At 42.4% G+C, this 23,678-nt stretch overlaps 2 protein-coding genes across 6 annotated transcripts in view; one reads left to right on the forward strand and one right to left on the reverse strand.

Moving 5' to 3' along the window:
• Positions 1–16,971, reverse strand: TMEM169 (transmembrane protein 169). Of its 5 annotated transcripts, XM_027636519.1 has the most exons (6): positions 16,826–16,971; positions 16,186–16,282; positions 14,104–14,274; positions 5,365–5,794; positions 3,610–3,898; positions 3,329–3,493 (listed from the first exon to the last, which is right to left on the reverse strand). In XM_027636519.1, the coding sequence occupies exons 4-6, from the start codon at positions 5,660–5,662 to the stop codon at positions 3,355–3,357; spliced, it is 726 nt and encodes a 241-aa protein (XP_027492320.1). In that variant the 5' UTR covers positions 5,663–5,794; positions 14,104–14,274; positions 16,186–16,282; positions 16,826–16,971; the 3' UTR covers positions 3,329–3,354. The 5 variants fall into 5 exon arrangements, with proteins under 5 accessions (XP_027492318.1, XP_027492317.1, XP_027492316.1 ...); XM_027636517.1 differs by lacking the exon at positions 14,104–14,274 and having other exon boundaries at positions 1–3,898; positions 16,826–16,970; XM_027636516.1 differs by lacking the exons at positions 14,104–14,274; positions 16,186–16,282 and having other exon boundaries at positions 1–3,898; positions 16,826–16,970.
• PECR (peroxisomal trans-2-enoyl-CoA reductase) overlaps positions 16,966–23,678 on the forward strand; it is a 17,949-nt gene continuing 11,236 nt past the window's right edge. Inside the window, exons 1-2 of the mRNA XM_027636520.1 lie at positions 16,966–17,101; positions 20,022–20,155. Coding sequence (XP_027492321.1) covers positions 16,987–17,101; positions 20,022–20,155 — 249 coding nt within the window. The 5' untranslated portion in view covers positions 16,966–16,986. The remainder of the gene's footprint in view (positions 17,102–20,021; positions 20,156–23,678) is intronic.

Consider the following 23,678-nt stretch of genomic DNA (forward strand, 5'->3'; position numbering starts at 1 on the left):
TAAAGCCACATACATCTTTATTCTCCATCCAGGCCAGCAAGGATGGGAAAACGAAATGCAATTAAAAATAACATTCAGCAAACACACACTATCTTTACTTAAAAAATAATCCAGACTAGAGCAGCCAGAAACACACTCAACAATCAGAATAACTGCAATTCCCTGCAGTTGGACAGTGGCACATAAGCAGAAATGACTTGTGAGTTTCTGAAAGCAGGTAGAACAAGACAAAAACTTGTGCTTTTTTCTATTACAATAATTGATAATGATTATATATTTTGCAGCAGGCAAACTGCTACAAGAGGATAATGGGCAAGAGAGAAAGCTATCCAGAGTTGTTCAGGGAAAAGTTTGAATTAAACTTCTACAAATAGCACCAGAACTAACCCCAAGCTTCAAATAGCCCACACCAAAATCAGTGGCACACCTTGACTTTAGCAGGAGCCAAGGCAAGCTTGGTTAAGTATAAACAAGTAGAAAACACACTATGGATTGTCCCAGTATATCCCCCAAAAGGTGACCTCCAAACCCAGAAGTACAGCTGCCATGGCAGAGGGAGGGTACTATGACTCCTCTGACATTCCTTAGTGTCTACATAGTAGTAAGAGGCATAGATCTGGGTTTTTCTCCACTCCAGTGGGCTATTTGCAATCCTGAAAGCAAATCCTGCAGCTCAGCAGACATTTCACATGGTTGTATTCTGTAATGAGCTAGTATTTATCATTCAAGCCCTCTGTAAGCTAAAGGCTCTTTGTGCAACTGACCTCAGCCTTTCATGCAGCCTTGAACAGCTGCTGTTTGTCAGTGACAGCTGAATTGGGTTTTCTCCCTCCACAGCAATGCACACTTGCCAGCCATCCTTTCCTCAAACTTGTTTGCTGCATGTGGGGGCCAAGATACACAATCCACTCCTTTCATGCCAGCAATGTCCCTTCAGGCAAAGTGTGAGAACGCTTGCCAGTGGACCTTCCTTCTCCTTAATGCTTGTTAAGAATCACTTCTTCCCACCCTCCAGCCATGTGGGAGCCTGTGATTTCCATGTGGAACACTATTAAGCAGAGTGGATGCACTGGGTCACTACAGATTGCCAGCACTGGCATGACTTGTCCTCAGCTAATTCAGAGGCATATGAACCTGCCTGTTCGGGACAGACCTGTGAAAGGCGTTTCACTGCTTGAACCAGTCCCAGGCAATTGTCACCCTCTTTGAACTCCACTGAACTACCTGACATTGTCTCGCAGGTTGGAGTCTTTTTTTTTTTTTTCCTGGAAGTTGGTCACTGCCTTGAAAGACTTCACCAGTAAAAACTGAAAGCAGGAAGAAGCAAACACAGCCTGGCTGTACCTGTGCCAGGGAGCACTTCTGCTTTGTCAATAAAGTGTAGGGCCGAGCCTGCCCTTGATACTGGGTTTGTACACTATTCACACTATTAATCCTCCAACCAGTGCTAAGAGGCTCTTTTGACCATGCCTCTCAGGGACCAAGGATGCAGCAGGAACTACTTATTTCTCAGTGTCAGGCCTAGAGGATCGGATGGACTTGTTTATACATCACTGGTTCCCAGATGTTCTAACCAGGACAGACAGTCAGTGTAGTCTTGAGGTCATCCTTAAAATGCGACACAAAGCATTAGTTTCTGTGAAATCCAGCTTCGGAATGCTTCTTTTTACCATCCTAAAACTAGAGCAGCTCCCCATCTCGGAGGGAGACTGGGGAAGTGAAACATCTACACAGACATGAGTGACTGTGCAGCTGACAGATTGCACACCACGACTTACCTACCTACACACATGCAAATGGTGGGCTTCTCTGGGGTGGGGCTCAGACACACTTTCTAGCAGCACCAGCTGAACTACAGCACTGAGAAAATAAATCATGTTTCACATGTATAACTCAGTGCCCATCAGAATCCATTAAAACTCTCTTTTATTTTTCTCATGTCCTTCATAGGCCCAAACCCCAACAGTCAATGCAGGAAAAAAGAACTTTTCTGCTAGCTGTTTTTTTAAAGAGACAATTAAAATTTCTCCAGTTCCTAGTGGCCACATCAGCCTCGTCGGGGAGCCCACCATGACATGCAAAGTCCCAAATGAAGGGAAACTAATTATGAAAATGAGACTTGAGGGGAGGAGGATGTACGATCCATTGCTCTTCCATATAATTAACCAGGAAGTGGGGGAGGGGAGAAGTGGACACAGATTTCCAGATCTGAGGCACTAATAGACATAGGCTCTGAAAGGCTCCCATTCTGAAAGGGGAGATCTGATGCTCTCCCGTAAGAGCAACTTGAAAACTAGAATTACTTGTTTCATTGACACCTTCCCATCCCAAGTACCTTCAACTCCACCTCCCTAAATCCAGATGCTACCTGTCTGCTCCTGCATTGCAGTGAGATGCAAACTGATCACCCTTCCTCAGAGCAGGTGTTTCTTCCCTATAATGCAACTGTTTGCACTGCACATTGTGTATGACTCCTTCCTAGCAGTGCACCTACCAAGAGATCAAATGCAGGTGTGTCCCAAGCACCCATCTATGCACCTACAGCTACCTCAAGGTGCTTGGTGACAGGCTCATCAGGTCCCCACGTGTTGCCTTACAAAGCAAGCCCTGCTCTTTCTTTGTGTGATGGGGGTGTTTCAGGTCAGCATAGAGCTCACAGGCCACTGCTGGCAGCTCTGCTTTCCTCTCCCAGTGAAAGGCTGGGCATAACTATTCCAGTGGTCTGTTTGTCAAATTCTGACTACTGTCTAAGCAGAGAGTCTACCTAAGTTAGCTGCACTTGTTGTAAGGACTGAAAAAGCACCCTTTCTAGGAAAACTGCAGGAACACTACACATTTTGCAATTTAGCCTTCACCTCTGAATGGATTCCTACCTCCTGAAGATCATACCCTGAAGAGAGACTTCTTTTCTGGGGCAGTGGGTCACTGTTATGCCCTATTTCTGAAAAGCAAAGTCTAATGTGACAGAAGCAGACTTTGCATCATGTATCTCTGCCACTCCACAAAGAGCCTGAGCCCTGCAGACCTGGATTTTCTTACCATTCCCAGAAGCTGTAATTAGCCACAAGAGATGACAAATCCTTGGATCTCCCCACCCAGAGCACATGAAGCTAGCATTCCTGCATTCTTTGATATTTAAAGAGCACTCCCAGCCCAATATTTTATTCATTAAGCTTGTGTTTAAATATATACATATATTTGAAAAAAAATCAGTGTGTTATTTTCCAGGTGAAAGCCACTCGCGTATGACCAAAATAGTCATCCAGGACAAAGGCTCAGACTGCTGAGGTTTCAACACCCTGTGCAGAGCTCTTGCCAGAGAGACTACCTGAGATATTGTCAGAATCTAGCAGCTCAACAATGCTGTATGGAGAACAATCTTCCAAGCCCAGCTTGCTGCAGAGCCAGCCACAGAAGCCCTTCTCCATATCCCTGACAGCACGCCACCAGTACCCAAAGGACCATGCTACCTGGGCCACAGCTGAATACAGGCCTAGGGAAAAAGAAACAACCATAATTATAATTGGGTAGAAGATAATCAAAAAGGGACAAAAGGTGATTTTGTGCCAGAAGGTCCTCTCTTCATTGTAGACCAAGAAGATGTTGTACCATGTAATGGTTCCGTAGTAGAATGAAACCACGAAGGACACTACAAAAATGATGGGGAGGCAGATGATGGTCCAGAGGACAATGTGGGGTCCTCTGTCCAACCCAACATCACATTTCTTCTTCTTCTCAGGTACATCCTCTTTAGGAGGTTCCTTTGACTTAGCCAGTTCCTGCAGCTCTTTGTCTGTCAGTGTGACATGGATGTCCACCATCTGACCCTTCTTCTTTCCCCTGGTGATTGTTCCAGTCAGGGTGACATATCGGCTGTCCAAAGGCATGTTCCAGACACCTACAACACAGATAAACTCATCTACATTAGATTTATTTTCTGTATGAAGTACTTTGTGTAAATCCTCAAACACCCCAAAGACAATTTGGATATGTGCATATGGAGTTATAATTAAAATAAAATAAAAAAAGATGGAAGGCAAGAAGCAATGCAGTATGAAAAAAACTATCACAGAGAGAAATGGAAGAAGAGCTAATGAGGGAGAAGATAGGAATTCCAGATGATAGAAATCACAAGGGAGAAGACTCCAACATCTCCGTTAGAGACAATATGTGAAGGGAAAATGCTGTAGGAGTATATGAGAATGAGATGAGACAGAGTAACTGAACTAAAAATCATATGCCTGTTTTCTCTGTTTCCCTCATGGATTTATTCCTGAACAGCATGGACACTTGGGATGAATTAGATAAATGTGACTGAGATTCTTGTTCTGGAATAAGTACATCCACACCTGGATAGCTAATATTTCACTTTACATTTGCACTGTATCTCAATTCAAATTAATTTTTGACGTTTGGAAAAAACTTACAAACTGTCATCTAATTATATTTGCATTTTAAGAGATCCATAAGCAGGATAGTGATGGTATATGTGTTGAAGTTACAAATAGACTGCCTTAGTTTTCAAGTGACATTGGTACAGGATGGCCCCTGTAGTGATACTAGCCATAAACTCTTCCATGGGGATAAAATATGTTTCCTCCTGGTTTTAATTCTGATTAGCTTGACTAAGAAACTCTTAAAAACAGGCTGAGCAGTTTGAAGTGGTCCACAAAAGGAAGGCAGTAGATAAGTCATGAGGATAGGGGTTGGGATCAAGGGGGAATCTGGTGCATCTGATGGACCAGGAACTTGCATTAACATTTAAGTCCCTCTCAGCCTGCACTGGTGACTCACAAAAGTATTAGCCATAGGCCTTGCCTTTCACAATTCTTCCCTTCTTCCCTGCAAGGGTGACCAGGACAGATATCAGAAGTGAAATGGGGCTCCAAAGTGCCCCATGATGACCTTGCCAAATAATTACTCTTCAAGAGGAAGCTGTGCTGAGAGTATGCAAACAAAAAGCAAATCCTAGATAATAAGTAAAAATCCCTATCAGAGGTAGAGCCACTAAATCCATCTGCTTCCATACCTTCACTTAACAGGCAGTTGTTCAGCCATGGACAGCGGCTTGATCACAGAATCATTTGTTTAAAGCATGCACAGCATTTTTCTGGATCAACTCCAACCAGCACACACATTGAAAACTAAGAGTGTGGCAACAACCAAACTCTGCAAAGAACTGCGGGAGATATCCCCAATCAGCCTGTAGTGCTTTTTGTTTCAGAGCATTTTCATGTATGAACTCAAACTCCCTTTGCCTGCAGTGTTGGAGAGGGTTCATCCCCCCGTCACTTCCATTTGACCTTAAAGCAAGCTGTCACCAAAAAAAGTTTACGGGAAGTGGGTGTTCCCAGGAATACATACCATCTGCCATAGACTGACCCAGGAACTTGGAGCCTTCCTCAGAGCTCCTCTCCCCTCCTTCTTCATCCGCCTGTTCTTCTTCCACCTTATGGTCACTCTCTGATCGATACACTATGATTGACTCGGGACGGGACTCTTTTTTCTTCTTTTTCCTCCGGTCCATAGTGGCTTCCCCATCAAAGGTGACAGTGGTTGCCACAGCCCTTTTCATTGTGCCAGAGCGAGGGCTCTGGCCTCCAGACTTGCTGTCTTTCTGCACTGTTTCCTCCATCCCGCTCTCAAGCACTTCACTTGGCATCTTGTAGCACCTGTTTCCAATCTAACAGCACCAATTCCTGCACTTACAAGTCATTGATTAGACAACGGTTCCATGGATGCTTTGTTTTGGTAAAATGTCCCACTGCTGACATCCATGCACTCCATTCCCAGCCTAAAATGAGAGAGAAGTCTGAAAAAGAGTCTTTTTCTTACCAAGCAGAAAAAAATTGGCAGTATTTTCCTAAAAAAGATTACTTCCAACTAGTTTAAATGTCATCTGAAGATCTCTACTACTGTCCTGAACATCAATTCTACTACATAGAATTTTTGTGGTATCTAATCTAATTTTGATTCTCAGCGTCCAATTTTAAATATAACAAACCAAAGCTACTGGAAAAGGAAACAGTATTAACATTTATAAGAAGGAAGTAAACAAGCACAGCTTGCTGGATGAATTTAACATTCCTCTGCAATGCTGGAAACAAACAGAAGACAACAGTTTTGGTCCAAATGAGATAAAGGACTAAAAAAGAAGTTAAGCAATTTAAGGGACCAGATTAGAGACAACTGCAACAGGAACATTGCACTTGTCCAGCATTACAACAGCTATATTGTTTCCAGCCTTTCTCATTTTGAGCATCTTCTGATTTACTGACATTTGCAAGGATATTACAAAAATTAATCAAATTATGTCAAAATGAATGATGTTTCAAACCTTAACAATTTAGCAATATTTAGTGTTGCCAAACTTGGAAAAATACAGTACATATAGTGGATTTAAAGCAAAATTATTATTAAGATGACTTTGCTAGGGAGGGAATTGGGAACCACAGCAGTCTCCTCATTGTGCAGGGAAAACAACACAAATCTTCACAAATCTTTGTACAAATATGAGGGCTCCATTTTTTGCTCCTCATTCAAGTAAAATTAACAGTAATACCAAGTGAAACTGTTATCTATGGGAAAGCTGCCTAAGTAAAAGCCACATAATTAAACATGCATCAAGGCAGACAAATCCTGCTCCATGAATATGGAAGATGCAGGATTAATGGTTCTCAGATTTCATAACATTTAGGAAACTGACTGTGTCAAGTATTCATGAAGTATTTAGGTACAAATCTGAATACATTGAATAATGCTTTAACAGCTCTGAAGAGCTCTGCTGAACATTTGTATTTAAAAGAATGCACGTGACCAATAATTAAGCTTCTACCTAGTAACTGAGTCATCTCTTTAACAGGAAACTAAGAAACACAGTTATCATAATTTGTAGTCCCCACAGTGACGGGGAAATTGTTTTACTTGAACAGATGCTATAAAAAAAGTCAAGCATTTTCATATTTGGCAATATAGTCCTGGTCTTCCCACAGATCTAAGATTTTGCTGGTCTGTTTTGAAATTTTGTGCAGAACTTTAGATCAACCATTTATGTCTCGTACACTCACACTTACGCACATCTCCCACACACAAAACTTCTAATTGTATCACTTTAACACCTAAGAATGTGACCAGTTGGCTCTATGGGGCTTTGAAGAACTCAACAATTCAGATTATTTTTTGGCATTACAGAAAATAAATTTTCCCTGGTGATCAGAAGACACATAAAATGGAATTAAAAAAACCCCCAAGATTCAGCATACCCCAGAAATCAGACTCCTTCTAGATCACTGGGCAGAGAATGTCTTTGTTAGCTCTGCAGGAGGGCTGGGAACAGACTGTTTAGATTGCCACCTCACGTGCCATGCAAAAATGTATGCCTGAATTAGCAGACATACTGGAAAACAGAAATTCACATAAGCTTTTATTTGAGTTTTTTCAAAAATGCCTTCATCGGTAAATGGAATGAATTTATGCTATGGCATAAACTCACTCTTTGTAGTACATTCATCCAGGAGGTATAATACAATCTAGCATTTTTCTCTGAAAATCATCAGTAAAATTTCATGTTTTGCATCTATGAAATCCTAAAATCACCTGACTGAGCCTAATGAGTCCCTGGAGCAACAGTGAGATTCTGTTCCCAGAAGTGATGAAAACAGGCCTGGAAACACGGAGAAACCAAAAGCATCACTACTGGAATAATCTACTAAAAGCCTGGAGTCGCAGAAGTTGACTGGGGATTGGATTCCCAAAGTTCCTGGCTGTAGTTCCATGCTCAGTACCTACTAACTTGAGAAAGGGATGACTTGCAAGTAACATTTAAAAATAACACAAAGCTACAGGCAAAGATTTGTGGTTGGGCTTCCTTTTTTCTTCAAGTTGATCCAGCTGTGGCCTTGCTTAAACTCCCAGCAGATGATAAGATGATGTCAGTCTTCAGTGTGGTGCCAAAGCCTAAAGGACTGTGTCAGCCTTGGCTATGCAAGGAGGAGCAAGGTTATGTTACTTTTGACTGTGTCACAGAAATCTCTGGCACTGGAAATCTGTGTCCTGTTCTTGTGCTCACCAGTCAGGCAGAATGATGATTAATGATCAGAAGATGCCCATGATCCCCAAGTTATTTTGCTATGCCTGACGTTCCCACTCCCACTATAGCAGCTACCCCCACTGTGCACTACAACCAGGACTATCAAAGGGTGGCAGCTCAGTTTCTTGTCTTGCTGATAAAAGGAGAGGGAATGGGCAATGAGGGACAAGCCCCTAAGAAGCACTGTTCCTGTGGCTGAGTCAGAGCCCTTGGGATAAGGAAGCAAAGGAGCCCAGATTATTCTGTTTAAGGCACAAGAAGGTAAAATCTAATGTCAATCTGTCTACATCAAAAATAAAAACATAAAGGAGATCCCTCTGATCCAGCAGGCGAGGATGCAACAAGATAAAAAGCCACAAGATACAAATACAGGGCAGATATTAGGTAGGTGTTTTAACGAAGTGGGTAGGTGTCACTTGATATACATCACTCGATGGTTGATATACCATCACTGGGAACTTCTGAATCTGGAGTGGCTATCTTGGCAACAGTTTGGTCACCTGCACCTGACCAAAAGAGGTGTCAGTGTGGTGAAGTCCTCTGGTTTGTATTAGGCAGCAGTCAGATGGTAGATCACAAAGATCCTTCTTGATCTTATGCCTGTTTTCACATCATGTTTACTTCTTTCTCATCTGTTTCCCAATGAAGCAGCTGGAATACCCTCTGCCAGCTGGTCCAGACCTTCCGAACACAGCACTTTGAAATACCACCAGCAGCCCCACATCCTGCAGCAGTGCTGGGAGTCAAACAGACTCAAGCTCCAGTCCCATGTTTCCTTGGAATATTTTCTCTGTAGCTGCAGACAAGAAAAGGGCTCTTGCAGAAATCACAGTAGTGTACTTAGAAGCTTAATTTTTCTCTCTTTCTTTTCTTTATAACCTCTAAGAACAAGGCCAGCCCTCAGCACCTACATGGCTGTCCACAGCACCAGTTCTTTCAGCCACACACCAAAATCTGCACCACTTAAAAGCCTTGCTGTGGAGCTGCAGCATGACAATTGCTGAGCATCTCGTATTAGTGATGTGTCCCATGTGGGAGCACAGAGACAGACAGGAATCTAATAACTGTCCAAGGGAGGGAAGGGAAAGAAATGGTCACATTTCAGAGATAGCAGGAAGCAGTTTATTAGCCAAACAATTTATTATTAATCTCCATACAAAAACAGATGGAGAACCCTGGGGAGGCAGCTCTGCAAAAACACTCTGTAGAGGAATTTTTAGAAGCAGAATCTTCTGTTACTATGCAGGAAAGCTACTGCTACTTATGCTTCCCATGACAGTAATAGTCTTTGACACACAAAACAGGAGTCTAAAAGCTTGGTCTTGCACCATTTAGGTCAAAGGAAGCTTCTTCCATTGGTTTTCAGGGCTTGATCCTGCTGCTAACAGAAGAGAAATTATCCAGTTTGAATGCAGAAAGGAAGGAAGAGCCTTTCTGCAAGCTAATAAAATCCTTGATCTTAAATCCCTGCTACAGCACAAGTAACCTTTTTATGACTGCTCAAAGCAGACAGGAGAGGAAAAAATGTAGACGGTAAGCAGCAGGGAACATCAATTTTTATTTTTATAGTCACATAAAATGTACAGCACATAAGAAGAACTGGCACTGTATCTTCACTCACATCATGCAGGGGTTGTCTGCAGAAACAAAAAACAACCTGTGCTTTAGAACTACTGTGAGTTATGCAGGATGGGAAAAAGATAAAGGGAAATTTACCCCTGAGACACAGCTCGAGAGAGAGAGCTTCCCAGCCCTGGTTCTTCCTTTGCTTGCTGCTTTTACTCCATAACTGCTGCATCCCCAATCCTATCTCCACCCAAGCCTGTCCCTGATTTTCTGCGTGTGTGTGTATGTTTTTGAGCATGTATTTTACCCAAAAAGATCTTTTCCAATCCCTAGTAATTTTTAAAGGGGTTATCTGCTGGCAGATTGTACACATGAAAAATAGATGGTATTAGATGCATCCAGCTGTTCAGTACAGATCTGTCTGTCACCAGTCAATCGTGTTATGACAAAGTGCATTGGTCTAAAGCAGAAATGCAGCCCCAGACCCAATAAAAACATGTGCAAGACCTGTGTAAGAAAACACATTTAATTCAGACCTTATGTAGAGAAAAAGCCAAATGGTTGGGCTCCCTCAACAGCTTTGGATCTGTTTTAAATACCTAAATGACTCCATATTTTCTTTCACATATTCATCTTCACCTGCTGAAACAGAAGATGCCTGTCTTCTCTTTATTTCACAGTGAAATAGCTCAAACTAGATTGCACAGTTACTTGAATCTAGCAAACACTCAAGGCTGGGATGAATGACATACTAGAAGGTAAGGCAAGAACAGCCCCTCCCTATCAGTACTAGGGTCTGTGCAGCTTGTGGCGCGCTTGACAGGGGGATTTATCTCACAGAAAATAATGTTATTTTTAGCCAGATGGATTCCCTCATCAGGTTCACTGTGCAGCTCCTTCTAGAGGAAAGAATGTCTAAGCAAGGGAGGAAAAACTACCCCTCCTGGCAGTGGCCCGTTTTGAGGCTGCATTAAGTGTCTGTATAACAGCAAGAGGCACAAAGAGAAACATCCATCTCTGCCACCCCAGCAAGGTAAAAGAAAGCAAACGGCAAAGTTCATAGATCACACTTATCTCTCCCTCCCTGCTTAATCTATAGAGTTCAAAGCACTTTCATGTCCAGGAGAGAGAGACAAGAAAAATGACCATGGTCTGGGCGTGCATCTGAGCAGGAGCAGACTTGCTGGATGGCCAAAAGCAGAGAATGGCACTGAGCACCCGAGCAGAGGGGATAATACAGTAAGATGACTCATGTCACCAAAAATTTTATGGGTGTTTGCTAATGGAGTCCCCTTCTGCTTCATGCCTTCCCCTGAGGAGCAGAGGGTGCTAAAAGCTCAAGCTAAAAGCAAAGGGAACCGTGGGGAAGCAACACACCTTCTGCAGACAAGCACCGAGAGACCCAAGTTTGCCCAGTCCTTCCACTTCATCACTGGCACATGGCTCCTGCCTGTAGACAGGTGGCATTAGTGCCAGACGGCACCGCACTGCTGAGCAGCTACTGGACCTATCCTGCTGGCACTGTGAGCCAGATCTGCATTGGCCAACTCAGCTGGCCAACCATCACTGAGGCTGCAGCAAGACTAGACCTGCTTGGGTGTGGATTAAGGGCTTGCTGGCTCCCAAGGCCATGCTGGGTTGCTCAGGCCCCCTGCTCTCCCTTCCATCCTTCCATAAGACAACCAAATGCTTGCTGACAATATTCTACTGATACAGTCAAAATACAAAAAAAAAAAAAAAAAGTAGTGGAGAGAGGCATTCCAAAGTATCACTATATTGTTTCTGAATGACATTTTCAAAGGATTTTTTTAAAAGTCAAGGACATTTTACAGAGTATATGTTATATGAATCAGTTCTTTTTATTTTCCTCTGCTGTTCCATAACTTTTCCAAATGTCACAGAATAATAATTGCTGTGTAGATCACTTATTACTGAAGACTGGAAGATACCATAAAAGAATAGCTGAGCATTTTTATTTTATATTATATGAAATGCCTAATCGATTCCTTACATACCAACTTTTTTTAAATCCTCAAACTGTACTGGTCTACCTTCTCTTAGAGCAAAAGCCTGAAGTGCTGTCTTGCCTTTGGCTTCCCACTTTTTTGTCCAGACTGCTAGAAGAAAGAAAAATTGAGACAAAGGACACAAAGCTTTCCAGTGCCTCCACATGGATTGTATCTGTTTCTTTGTTATACAATGCTAAAAATGTCAAGGAATGACATGTACACATTAGCCTTTAAAGAGAACCAAGGCTTTCAAAGCAGCATGACTTGGAAATGGAAGTTGGTTTGAAATCTTCAAAGCAGACCAAGCATTTAGATATGAATCTTGAATAAACTCAACAGAAGTCCTTAAATCTTGTAGGAAAAAACATCTCAACCATAAAGTGGAGATGCTTTCTCTCTTCCCCTGCTCTACCCCTCAGTTCTGCATTTGCCAAAACAGGCTATCTTGCACCTCGAAACATCAGGTGCTGATGGTAATGCCTACCCAATCAACTAAATCACTGTTGGATTACACCATACCATAGGAACAGCTGAACAAAGTCAATCTCACCAATTTTAGTCCAATATCCTGCCTCCACAGCAGTGCCTTTAAGCTGGGATCATGTGCAGCATCTATTTTTATTGGTATAATACCCAATTTGTCCTCATTTGGGACTGGAAGATGAACTAGGAACTTACTGCATACAACAAACTGGAGTTGTGCCTCCTCCCCTCTAGGCATCCAAGCAGATGCCAAGAAAACAGTAACAACAGAGCAAGCATGTAGTACATGAAAATGGAGTTTTGAGCTCCTCACCTCCCTTACCAGAGTGCAGAGGAAATATCTTCTACACAGCGCATACACACACGTATGTTCAAGTAAAAAACACCAGCAGTTGCTGTGCTTGAAGCCTCCAAAGCCATGAAGAACCAGTGGTGGGTGTGACGCACTTGTGCTGACACAGGACATCTGCTACAGACTTGGCTGGCAGGTGACCTCCATCTCAGACCTCCATCACGCACTGCTCTCAAGAGGATGTTTTAATGCATGCTGGACTATTGTCTGACCTTTACAATAATTAAAAACAAGGACCCTTGTTGCCACCTCGGGCTCTTTTTCCTTCCTAACTACTCAGAAGATCCCTGACTGTCTCAGTCACCTTTCTTGCCCTGCTCTGTGCTGGCAAGATCAAGCACCCCAGTGCTTTACTCAGACAAAATGAGGAGACCACACATCGAAATACTTGCAATTAGAGAGGAAGCAGTTGCAGTCATACAGCCTAATGGAGAACACAGTCAATTGTAAATCCAGTCTGGAAAGGATTATCTGAAAAATACTGAGACCAAGATACATCCTGTGGTTCTTATTTAAGCAAGACATTTGGGGGCTTCAAATCAGAACTTTCTCAGAGTAACACCTGGCTGCAGCCCAGGAGTTGCTGGAGAGCACAACTACACACAAAGAGAACTGGAAGATTCCCCTGGGAGTGATTCAGGATTGTTTAATGCATTGCACAGTAAATACAATCTAAGGTATTTAGACAGTATCTCCAGCAGCAGGAATTACTTGGCTCAGGGGACTTGCGATTGGATACAAGTGCAGATAGAGATCCACGATGGCAGGATATTAAAAATGCAGCACTTTGAATTGCAGACAAGTGAATCATTTAGTATCATTAGTATGGTATTAGCAGGGTGTGTGATTATTCATAAAATCTGTCAACATACCTGTTTCAAACTGTTTGATGCCGATATTCTACATCTTGTAACACTATGAACTCTGCTTCAAGTGGGATGTCTTTCTTGGTATCTCCTGCATTTTTTTTAATCACTGGAATGAAATTCCTAGGGATAATGATGAAAGGCTGTAAAATCCTGATTATCTCCTAATTAGACTGAAATCCCCCAAGATACGGCTGAGAGTAAAGTACCTTTCCAGAGAGGAAGTCCCTAAAGAGATTAATTGACCAGAGAGCCTGAACATCAGCTGGTGCTGACCAGAAGGCTGTTCTGACATGGGAACCAGAGGCCACTAAACAGAAAGGCTCTCACTTGCTGGAGAGAAATGATGAAAGGAAACAGTCTGAGGAGAGAATGTACAGGAGGTGAAAGTATCAGGGATCTCCAAAGAGGCCTGTTGCATAATCCCACTGAAAGGTCCAGAGAGGTAAAGACACTGAAACTCACACTGGTTTTCATTTGGTCTTGTCTCAATCCAGGCATTTCTTGTAATAGGTATGGGGAAGGAAGAAATTATTGTTGTTATACTTTGTGTAGTTTGGAATCCCAGGAGAAGATACGAACCTGGGGCACACATAAGAGTGGGGTCTGCAAAAGCAGAGGCTGCTGCAGTGCAACCATGGTTTTTTTTGCAAAAACCCTCTGTCAGAAATGGTCTCTGACATTAAAATTTTGTTTCTGGCACTAAGATGCTTTTCATTAAATCTCTTCACCTCTCACCTCCTTATCAGATTGCTGACCCCAGGGATACCTCTCCTGGGGTTTGGATCCTGTGGAGGTTTCTCTCCTGTTTGGAGCCATCTGTTTTCTCACATCAGGTTGGTATTTAACAACTGTGAGACCTTCCCCCTTGCCAAAAAGGATTACAAGATATAGGAGGGCACAGACACCCTGAAGGATAGCATGATACAAGGAATTATTAAGGCAGTACATATCAGTGCCAGGATTTTTAAAGCATGACAGAGTTCTGGACTGGCAGATGTCATCAGCTGAATAGCTGAGCCATAGGCTGGCAAAGCACATCAGCTTTGGACAAAAGTAGCCTTTTCTGAAAATGCAGAGTTTCCTATTCATCTCAACAAATTGAACTAGTTCATTCAAAGCCAAGATACAATCTGGGAGCTGTAAAAACAGGAAATCTAGTTTTTCCTCTTCAATATATAAATAAAAAAGTAAATGTTCAAGAATGATATCCCACAACTCCAAAGGAGATGACAACTGGAAAAAACTACAGATTAATTCTTTTTCCTAAATGTGTCATTTTGATTTTTGAATGTTTAAAGTGATAGATATACCAAGGCAAAAAAATTCAGATAGTTAACGTCAAAAAATGAAAATTATGACTCCGAGGCTTTAAATGCAGATTTATTTTCTTCCAAATTCAAGCTGACATATACTGAAAAAATAAATAAAAAATAAGCTGTCTAATCAGACACTATTTTCTAAAACATAAAAATTCAGAATCTGAACATTAAGTTTATAGAGTAACATAAGTATGTAAGAGCCTTCTGCTTACTAATTTACCACTATGGCTGCATGTAGTGACAGACCAACATGTTTTAGTGCTACCAATAAAATTAACATTCCTTTGTGATTAAGAAAGAACAAGCATATGAGAAGATTAAAATTGATTTTAGTTAATAAGATTTTCTCCCTTTCATCTTAAATAATTTTGAATTTCAAGCCCTGGAGTAAAATTGAGTCACACAAAGGTACAGTTTGAATCCTTGGTTCAAAGGCAACCCACACAACAGTGAACAGAACCCACTGCCTTGCTGAAAATGTCCGTGAGCACTGGTTACCTCAGCTCTATTCTTTGTGGATAGATTTTGTACCAGAAGCAGCTACCCTTTACTGATGGCTAAGGAATGGATGTCTCCTTTTCTTTCCTTCTTCCTCTCCAGTCTGTATACCTCTCCCCTTTTACCTCCCACCTATCGCTAAGAGAATCTTAACAGAATCTTAACTGTTCAGCCCCTTATTTATTGTATTTCTGCGTCTATTGAGAAATTCCAGAAACCAAGCAATATATCCTAATAGGGAAAAAAAATCATTTAATAGTGCTTTCTGGGGAGAATAGTGAAATCAAGGAGGTCACGTGAGCATAGAGGCTCCCTAGATTTCCTTTGGAGCCCTGCAGCTCAGTTGGGATGGCAGGCAGGTTGGAATATGAAGATCTAATTCACTAGCACAGATGAGTGCTTCTCCCTGGGATTAATTAATGATCACTCTGATACAGCCTGCCTGAGATATGTAGGGCAGCCAGAGACAGTTAATAGGGATCTGTGAAGTCTCAGATTGTGGAAGATAATTAAAGGAGGGTAAATTTTTTTTTTTTGCAGTGTCACAGCGCTTCACGTTTTGCCTCCAGAAAGTGGAGTCCTTTAAAACATTAAAGGATTCTACAAACCCTAACTCACCCAAAAAAGGCAATTTTGTCTAATAGTTGTCTCACTGGCCTAAGCCACCATGCAGAAATCCACTTCTGTCTTGCCACCCTTTGCTGAATGAGCCTGGACATACTGTTAACTTCTCTATGCCTTCTCTTCCCTACACTTTAAAGGAGGATATACAGCATCTGTTGAAAAACATTGGACTTCAGGATAAAGATGTTATCCTAAAATTGTCTCAGAATTAAAGTATTAAACCTCAGAACAAGTTTTGGAAAAGTAAAACCACAACAGACTCAGTGATTCTCCCACTTTACTTATATGTGTCTTTTTAAAAAAAAAAATTCTCACTGTCTTCTCATATTAGCCAGCTCTCCTAAGGCAAAAATAACGAGACAAAATTGAGACATACTTTCAAACATCTATTGAAAAGGACAGAGGAGATGCCTGGAAAGACACTGAACATGCACACACACGCTGCTGGGCACATCAGCGCTGGTTAAAATCACCTGCAATGGACAAAGATGCTCTGTCACTTCACTGTAGGATAGAAAGGAAAATAATGTTGGCTGTTCTCTGTGTCAACTGAGCAATTAATATTGTGCTTAGTTAGGCCGATTTCTCGGGCGGGGGAAGCGGGGGGGCACACAAAGGCATCTTAGCCCAAAATGACTATACTGGGGACATGGTAAACGCTACACCCTCAGCCTTCAGGGCGCGGAGAGAGCGCTCCCCGCCCGCGGGTCCGCGGCCGGCGCACACCAGCACCTTTGCCTGAGCCCTGTAACACTCCGTGGGCATTCTCCCGGCCGGGTCTCCGCTCCCGCTGATCCTGAGGGTGCCTGCCCGCGTCCATGGGGAAGGTGACCCGGAGCGGTGCAGAAAAACACCGCAACCCGACCGCGGGTGGGGGCAAGTGGGCGCTCGCTGGAGCGGAGACCCCGGGGCGCCAGCGGCGGCACCGACCCCTCCCCAGCGCTGAGCGGTGTCTCCCCCGCGGGGTCAGGGTTGGACCTGGGCGTTCCCGACCCCGCACAGCCGCCCGCCCTTACCTGCCGCCCGCGGAGCTGCGCCGCAGAACTCCGGGCACCGCCGGCAGCGCTGGTGCCGCCGCTCCGCCGCCGCCGCCGTCCCCGGCTCTGAGCCGCGGGCGGGCGGGGCCGCGCGTCACACGGCGGGGGCGGTGTGAGGGACGGAGGGAGGGAGGGGGAAGATGGCGGCGGGGCGAGGGCTGCTGGCGGCGGGGCTGTTCCGCGGGCGGGTCGCCATCGTCACCGGCGGCGGCACCGGCATCGGCAAGGCCATCGCCGCCGACCTGCTGGCGCTAGGTGGGCGCGGGGAGGGGCGGGGGCTCCGCAGGGAGCCCCGGTGGGGCAGTGGGGCGAGGAGGGTGTTGGGGGTCGGATGAGGTTTGAGGGACGGTCGGGGAGTGCCCGGCGGGCTGCGGTGCGTTTTGGGGGCTGGCGGCGCTGCGAGGAGCGTGTGGGTGGGACGTTGTGACAGGGGCGGTGAAGGCGAGGGGCACAAGGTGAGGTTGGTGTGGGGCTGTGCCTTTGGGCCCGCTGGCACGTAAAAGATTTTAAATTCAGCGGTCACAGTGAGGGTGTGTTAAACCCGGACCCTTTTTCTCAGACTCTCCCTTCAGTGAGTTTTCATCTTGAGTTACCTGGAACGGAGCCTCGCGGAGCAGAGTCGTTTTGAACTGCTGTCTGCACAGTAACATTAGAGACGTGGCGCTTCTCTCTCAGTGCCTGTGACAGGAATGTCCTAAAGTTGAAGAACATCTTCATTGTGTGCTGCATGGGTTTTCTTTCCATGCTGAGTACAGAGAAGTGGTAAAACCGGGAGTGAAAAGACGGTCTTCTGACTCTCTGATATGAGGCCAGGAGAGGTAGAGGTGCCTCCTATATCCACCTTGCAACACCTTTCCTGCAGGTTTCAGCATGAGTGGTAGGGATCATTGGCACCAGACTGGGTTTGGATAGTTTATTATCATGATTGGATTCACTGTCTTCAAAATACCAACACCAACAGTATGCCTCTCGGTGCCACGCTGCCTGTGGTTTGCACTGCTGGAATGTACACTATACCACTGCACTGCATAGTAAACAGCTTTCTTTGTTTAGGCTGTGATGGGAGACATCTCTGCCTCTCCTGGCCTTTGTGCCCCCAGCTTTCTTGTTCTGTGGAGCTGAAAGGAGGATTAATTCTGTTACCTTTGTATTACTGGGGAACTAAACATTTCTCTTTGAGTGTCCTTACATGCTCCCTAAAAGAGGTTCTTTTTGAGTGTCAGCACACTATTGGTTGATGATGTTACCCAGTTACCTTAAAATTGTGTTTAATTTGATCGTCATTATTTTTTTCAAGCAAAATACAAATAACAGAAGTGTGTCCATAGCAGGCTAAGTAAAAATAAGGCTGCAAATGTCTACAAATCACTGGAGAGAATATTAAGAAAGAGCTATGACTGAAGTCTGACTGAGCAACCTTCCTTACCTGTAGATTTGCAGGTTACTACTGACAAGAAGATGATCAGGAGCTCTTTCCATGTATACCTTGTGCTTTAGGTATACATGGGGGGCTGCTTCCTATAGGTGTAGGAGCAATGACAGATAGTGCCAGTCATTATGACTGTCATGAGGAAAAATAAGTGAAGTAGTGTCAGCTTATGCAGTAGTTACCAAGTGTTCCTCATGAGTTATAATCTCCCCCTCTCCCAGTTAGCATGATTAGCAAAAATATAGTCTTTTACTGGACCTAATTCTCTATTAGTTTTTATATGAGTAAGCACTTAAGTTGATAAATACAACTGTGCTACTCTGGTTCAGTATTTGTATTAATTGGTAATTGTGTGTGCCATTTTATGGACTCTGCATTAATCAGGTGGTTGTTCAAGTGATCGGAGTTCTTAATTTAAAAAAATCAGGAGACCTCATAGACTATTATCTTTACATATGTTGTTTTTAAGATGGCCACTGATTAAAGGTGAAGCTCCCATTCCTAGGGATATGTTGTTGTTGTTGTTGGTTGGGTTGGGGTTTTTTTTGTTTTGTTTTATGTATATTTTCACAAGACAGCCTGAGTCAAATGAACAGCTTGCTGCTTCTTCCTCCCACTAGTTATTTTGAGTTGATTCTGGTGTTTGATCACATGAGAGGCCAAATTTCACTTGGCAACAGAGGAGGGGAAAAAAACCCTTACACCTGGCAAGATGTGAACTTTTTTTTTTTTCAACAGATTGAATGTGTCGAATTGTTTTATGTTAAAGCAGATAAGCAGTTGACCTGGTATGAGGAAGGGATGACTTCTGCTGGGATGCTAAGATTATGGAAGCAGCAGAGCAAACTGGGAGCAAGACGTCCTTGCCTGCTTGGCAGTGGGAGCTAGTAATTTGCTTATCCATTATATGAAATTGCATGCCTGCTCTATTTGCACTAGGAATTAATTTGGTGTGCTTTGGTTTAGTCTATGTAGTAGCAATTGCTGAAGCCTTAAAGCTGTCCTGAGTCCACTGGTGTGACAGAAGACTCTAGGCTGATTGTAGTGTCAGTGCTTGCCTTTAATTTGGCATTAGCATTTTTTTTTCTCTGTAGAATGATTCCTTCTGCCTCTAAATGCTGAAAAAAACAGAATACTTGAGCTCCTGCCTATTTTCCCTCTCCTTTCTGCAGCTAGGATTCTGCAGTGCCACAGGAAAGCCTCTTGCTGCTGTCTGTAGTCTGCAGATAGGGATTAATCTCATGAGGCTGTTATCCTTTCCTTCAGTCTCTGTAGGGTTAAAAACCAGGGCATTACATTTGCTCACTGCTAGTCAAAATTACAGCCAGTCACAGAGTAAGATTATTTTTGTGGTTTTAGAAGCAAGAATTTTTTTGTAATCAAGACCTGCTGAAACATCTTTAAATCACTTAATTGATAAATGAGGCAGCTGTGAGCAGAGGCAGCAGAAGTGATGTCTGAAAGCTGCTTTGCTGACTCTGCAACTCACAGGCTATCTTCCCCTCTGCAGGAAGGAGAGGGAACCTTGTGGACTTTTTTTTTTTTTGATGCTCTTTTCCTGGCACGGAGGGATCTCGTTGCTAAGAAGCACCTGACATCAGTCATTTCTCTCTCTTGCAAGAATTTCAACACTGTATCTTCTAGTCAGTGACTAAAAATGGCACATTCCTCAAAGTATCTCCATGACAGTATTAAAAAAATAGCATAATTCCATTAGCTGAAGGATGTTTCATTTTGTCTCTACAGGTTGCAGTGTTGTTATTGCCTCTCGAAAATTTGACCGATTAAAAGCTGCTGCAGAAGAACTAAATTACAAGTTTTCTTCCGTGAGTCCTGCCAAAGTGACTCCCATACAGTGCAATATCCGCAAGGAAGAAGAGGTAAAAACTCGTGATCTTGTTCTGGGGCTTAACATGTCAAAAGCATGTTGTGTATATAAATTCTCACATCTCCAAAGCTCTCTGCCCCCTCAAAAATAGCTTAGATCAGAGTATGTGCTTTCCGAGGGAAGACATTTATTAGCCACCTGAGCAAGAAAGCATTTGTAATTGCAAGTGTTTTTCTGACCAGGCTTATATATTTCAGAAATTTCTGGGAGAAGCAGGCCTTGAAACTGGCATGTTCTATAGCCGAGCCAGAGCCCACTTAGTGTGATTGTTTGTCACATTTCTGTGACAGAGTGAGGGGGTGTAAACTTGTGAAGATGGAGACCTCAGAATAGTTCCTTCCAACAAGAAGACATGGGATCTCAGTGCTTGTGACTTGACACAAGTGCCATGCATTCTCAGTTTAGCTTGTATTAAAGCCAAAAAAACCCCCACAGATTTATAATATTTTAGCCATGTTTAAATTTTGGTTACAGAATGAGGTGAGCCTCATTGCAAGCTTTATTACTATCTCAGTTAATTTTTTTTCCTTTTTCTTCTTATTCCATAAAATGAAAGATCAAGAGCCAAAGTCCTTAATCCAGGTTTTTCAGAAGTCTGCATGCACCTCCTAATTTTTTATCTGCGTAATTAAATATTTAAAAGTCCAACTTCAGGTTGGATTTTTAACTTATTGAAGACAGATAGAAAATTTTCCAGTAACCACTGATTGCTACATTTTTCTTAACCTCTCAAGGTCTCTGTTAAATAACTTACATATTAATGACCTTCAGCAACTATGAAGATTCTGGAAATAAACTAATATGTAACCATAAACCAAATAAAAAATAAAATTATTCTCTCCTGGAACAGTGCATACCATAAAATATTTATAGTGATGTACTCAGACTTTCTCTCCTGAAGGAGATGAACCCTGGGGCTGTGCAGTATGTCACGTCACCTAGCAGTGAATTTTAGGTTTGTATTTATTAGCATCAGCAGTGCAACTAATAGGTTATGACAGATGTCAGAGGGCAACTTACATGATTAAAGCTACAGGAAAGAAAAGAGGTAAAGAGAGAAAAAAGGCTTAAGCCTTTTTTCATGTCTCTTTCTTGCAGAAGGTACTCTGGCAGGCTTAATAATCATCTGCATGTGAGTCTTATTTCTGTATCAGTTTAAAAATGATTTAGTGGGAACTGCAGTGCCCAGTGAGATGGTACAGAGCTTGGATGATGAAATGAGATAGTCTCCACTAAACTGCCATTCCTTCTTTGTTTCCTGTGTAAGTGTGGCTAAATACCTATTTCACAAAACAGGCTTAAGGGGCTTTGAAAATTTTTGAATGTGCTTTTAAAGCCTTCTTCATAGTGCTGTGTAAAGACATTATTGTCCTCTTTCCAGTTTAGTTTTAAGCTCTGTTCATTTAGAGGCACATCAGAACTTTCTTAGAACTTTTCATATGATATTGGTGAAGCTTCTATTGGGTGTCGCCTGCCAGTGGAAGTTCTCTTTAACCAGTGTCTTTTCAGGTCTGTATCTATTGAAGAAAGGGTTCAGAGGAATAAGGCAGATTAAGCACCAGTCTTCAATTTATCAGTCATTGATCCAGTTTTATAGTTCGACTCACTTCAGTTCTTCAACTGCTTCTGTTCAAGTCCTTTTCAGAAAAAAATCACTATGAAAATTTCATAAGCTCTTTGCTGAAGATTTCAGTAAGGAATGCAATTTCTGTTGTATGTTAACATAAGAACTTGTGTACCTGTTAAACAAATATTTATCCGTTCCAGATGCCCATCTCCAAGACCAGATTTTTTTTACTGGTTAGAGATATCCTGTGATTTTTGTTCTTTAGCTCTTGGTTTTCTGGCTCTGTTCTCCTTTAGTTCTTCAGTGCTTGAAATTCTCAAAGATTGCTAAATCCCAGCCACTTGTTATTTAATTTCTAAAATTACTCTTGGACCAGAAATATGTGGATCATGTTTTCAGCTTTTCCATTTGTAGTGAGGATAGCACTTCCTTACACTTAGGTATTTCGGTTTGTAAATTGAAACTAGATAAGCTCAAATTAACAATCATTAACTTACACTGCTGAAAACTGTCAGCACTGAGCGTGGCAAGTTTTCCACAACCCTCTGCTTACTATTGCTTATTTATTATATTTGCTAACAGCAATGGTGAATACTGTTTTCTAATTTGCACTTTATTGCCTTGTGGAAACTAGAGGAAAAGTACCTTTGGACATTACTTTGATTCAAAGAGTGTTGTACATCCACTTTCAAAACCTGCTCCATTCTAAACCTAAAATTTTGTGCCTGGGACTTGGAGGCTTAAAAACAGGGATCAATAAAAGATGTAGTGGAGGATTTTCTAGCCTCAGAGATTAATCTTAAGTAGAGGCAACACAGTAATATAACTCACTTCAGTATTTTCACAAATACACGAAGAGCTTCCTCTTAATAGTGGAAGATGGGATGAGAGGGCATATATAATTTTGGGTTCTCTCACAAAAGCAACAAGACCCGTACAAATGTGTTGGCTCTGTATGCTACACATTAATAGCTTTAGAACTCATTGTCTGCTTTCAGCTTAGTATGAGTGAAGAGCATTTACTTCAGAAATCATGGAAATGCATTGTTGGGTAGAGAGAACAGCCTCTGCAAGTATTCCATGTGAGTCTTTGCGTCCTCTTTCTCAGCTCTTATACCAGGTACCAAAGAACTTATGCAGAAGAAAAACATTATAAATGTTTCAACAAGGGAAAAAAAAACTTAGGAGTTCAAGCCCTCTTAGACATCAGAACTGATCCATCACAAGCTACAAAGCCCGGGAAGCTTCCTGAAGGACTCCATAGTTCATTTAGTATATCTTCCTCTCTGACATCTCACTGAAGTCTTTCTAAGAGTAAATCTTTTTTACTGAGGAAGCCACCATGATCACCTGTAGGAACAAGCCATCTGTTCTTACTCTAGCATGCCTTTTTTTTTTTTCATCCCTCCTTCTCCATCAGTTCTGCATTTTTCTAAAGGCCTCTATGAATTCTGTCCTCGTTTTCATTTTATAACCAGGGAAACTGGAAGGAGGGACTTTGAATAAAGGAAATTTAAGAAAGATGAAGGTACTTTCAAATTGCCAGCTTATTATTTTTTTACCTTTATTTTTTTTATCTTAAAGTAACTGACCTACTTTGAAGATGACACAGTTCATGCCTCTAGTTTGAATCTGTGAAATTCAAGCATTAGAAGATTCATCACTCATCATATAGTGCAATATGTTTGTTAGAGCTCTTTCTGGCTTAGGAAAAGTCAAAGAAGGTGCAGTGAATTAATTGCTGCAGAAGCTTGATGGCAGGTATCGTGGGAATAGCTTAATTAATTCACATTTTTAAGTCTCTAAATCTTCATCCTCAGAAACCCTCTTGCTTTCTAGCAAATCTTACTTTTTGTTTAGTGTGCAAGAAATAATCCTGCTTGATAGAGGATTTTCAACCACTGCATAACCTGTCAAGCTTATTTTTGTCATGAGTTTGCTGCTGCTT

The sequence above is a fragment of the Corapipo altera genome, unplaced genomic scaffold (assembly GCF_003945725.1).
Source record: "Corapipo altera isolate COAL_440 unplaced genomic scaffold, ASM394572v1 45, whole genome shotgun sequence".
Taxonomy (NCBI): domain Eukaryota; kingdom Metazoa; phylum Chordata; class Aves; order Passeriformes; family Pipridae; genus Corapipo; species Corapipo altera.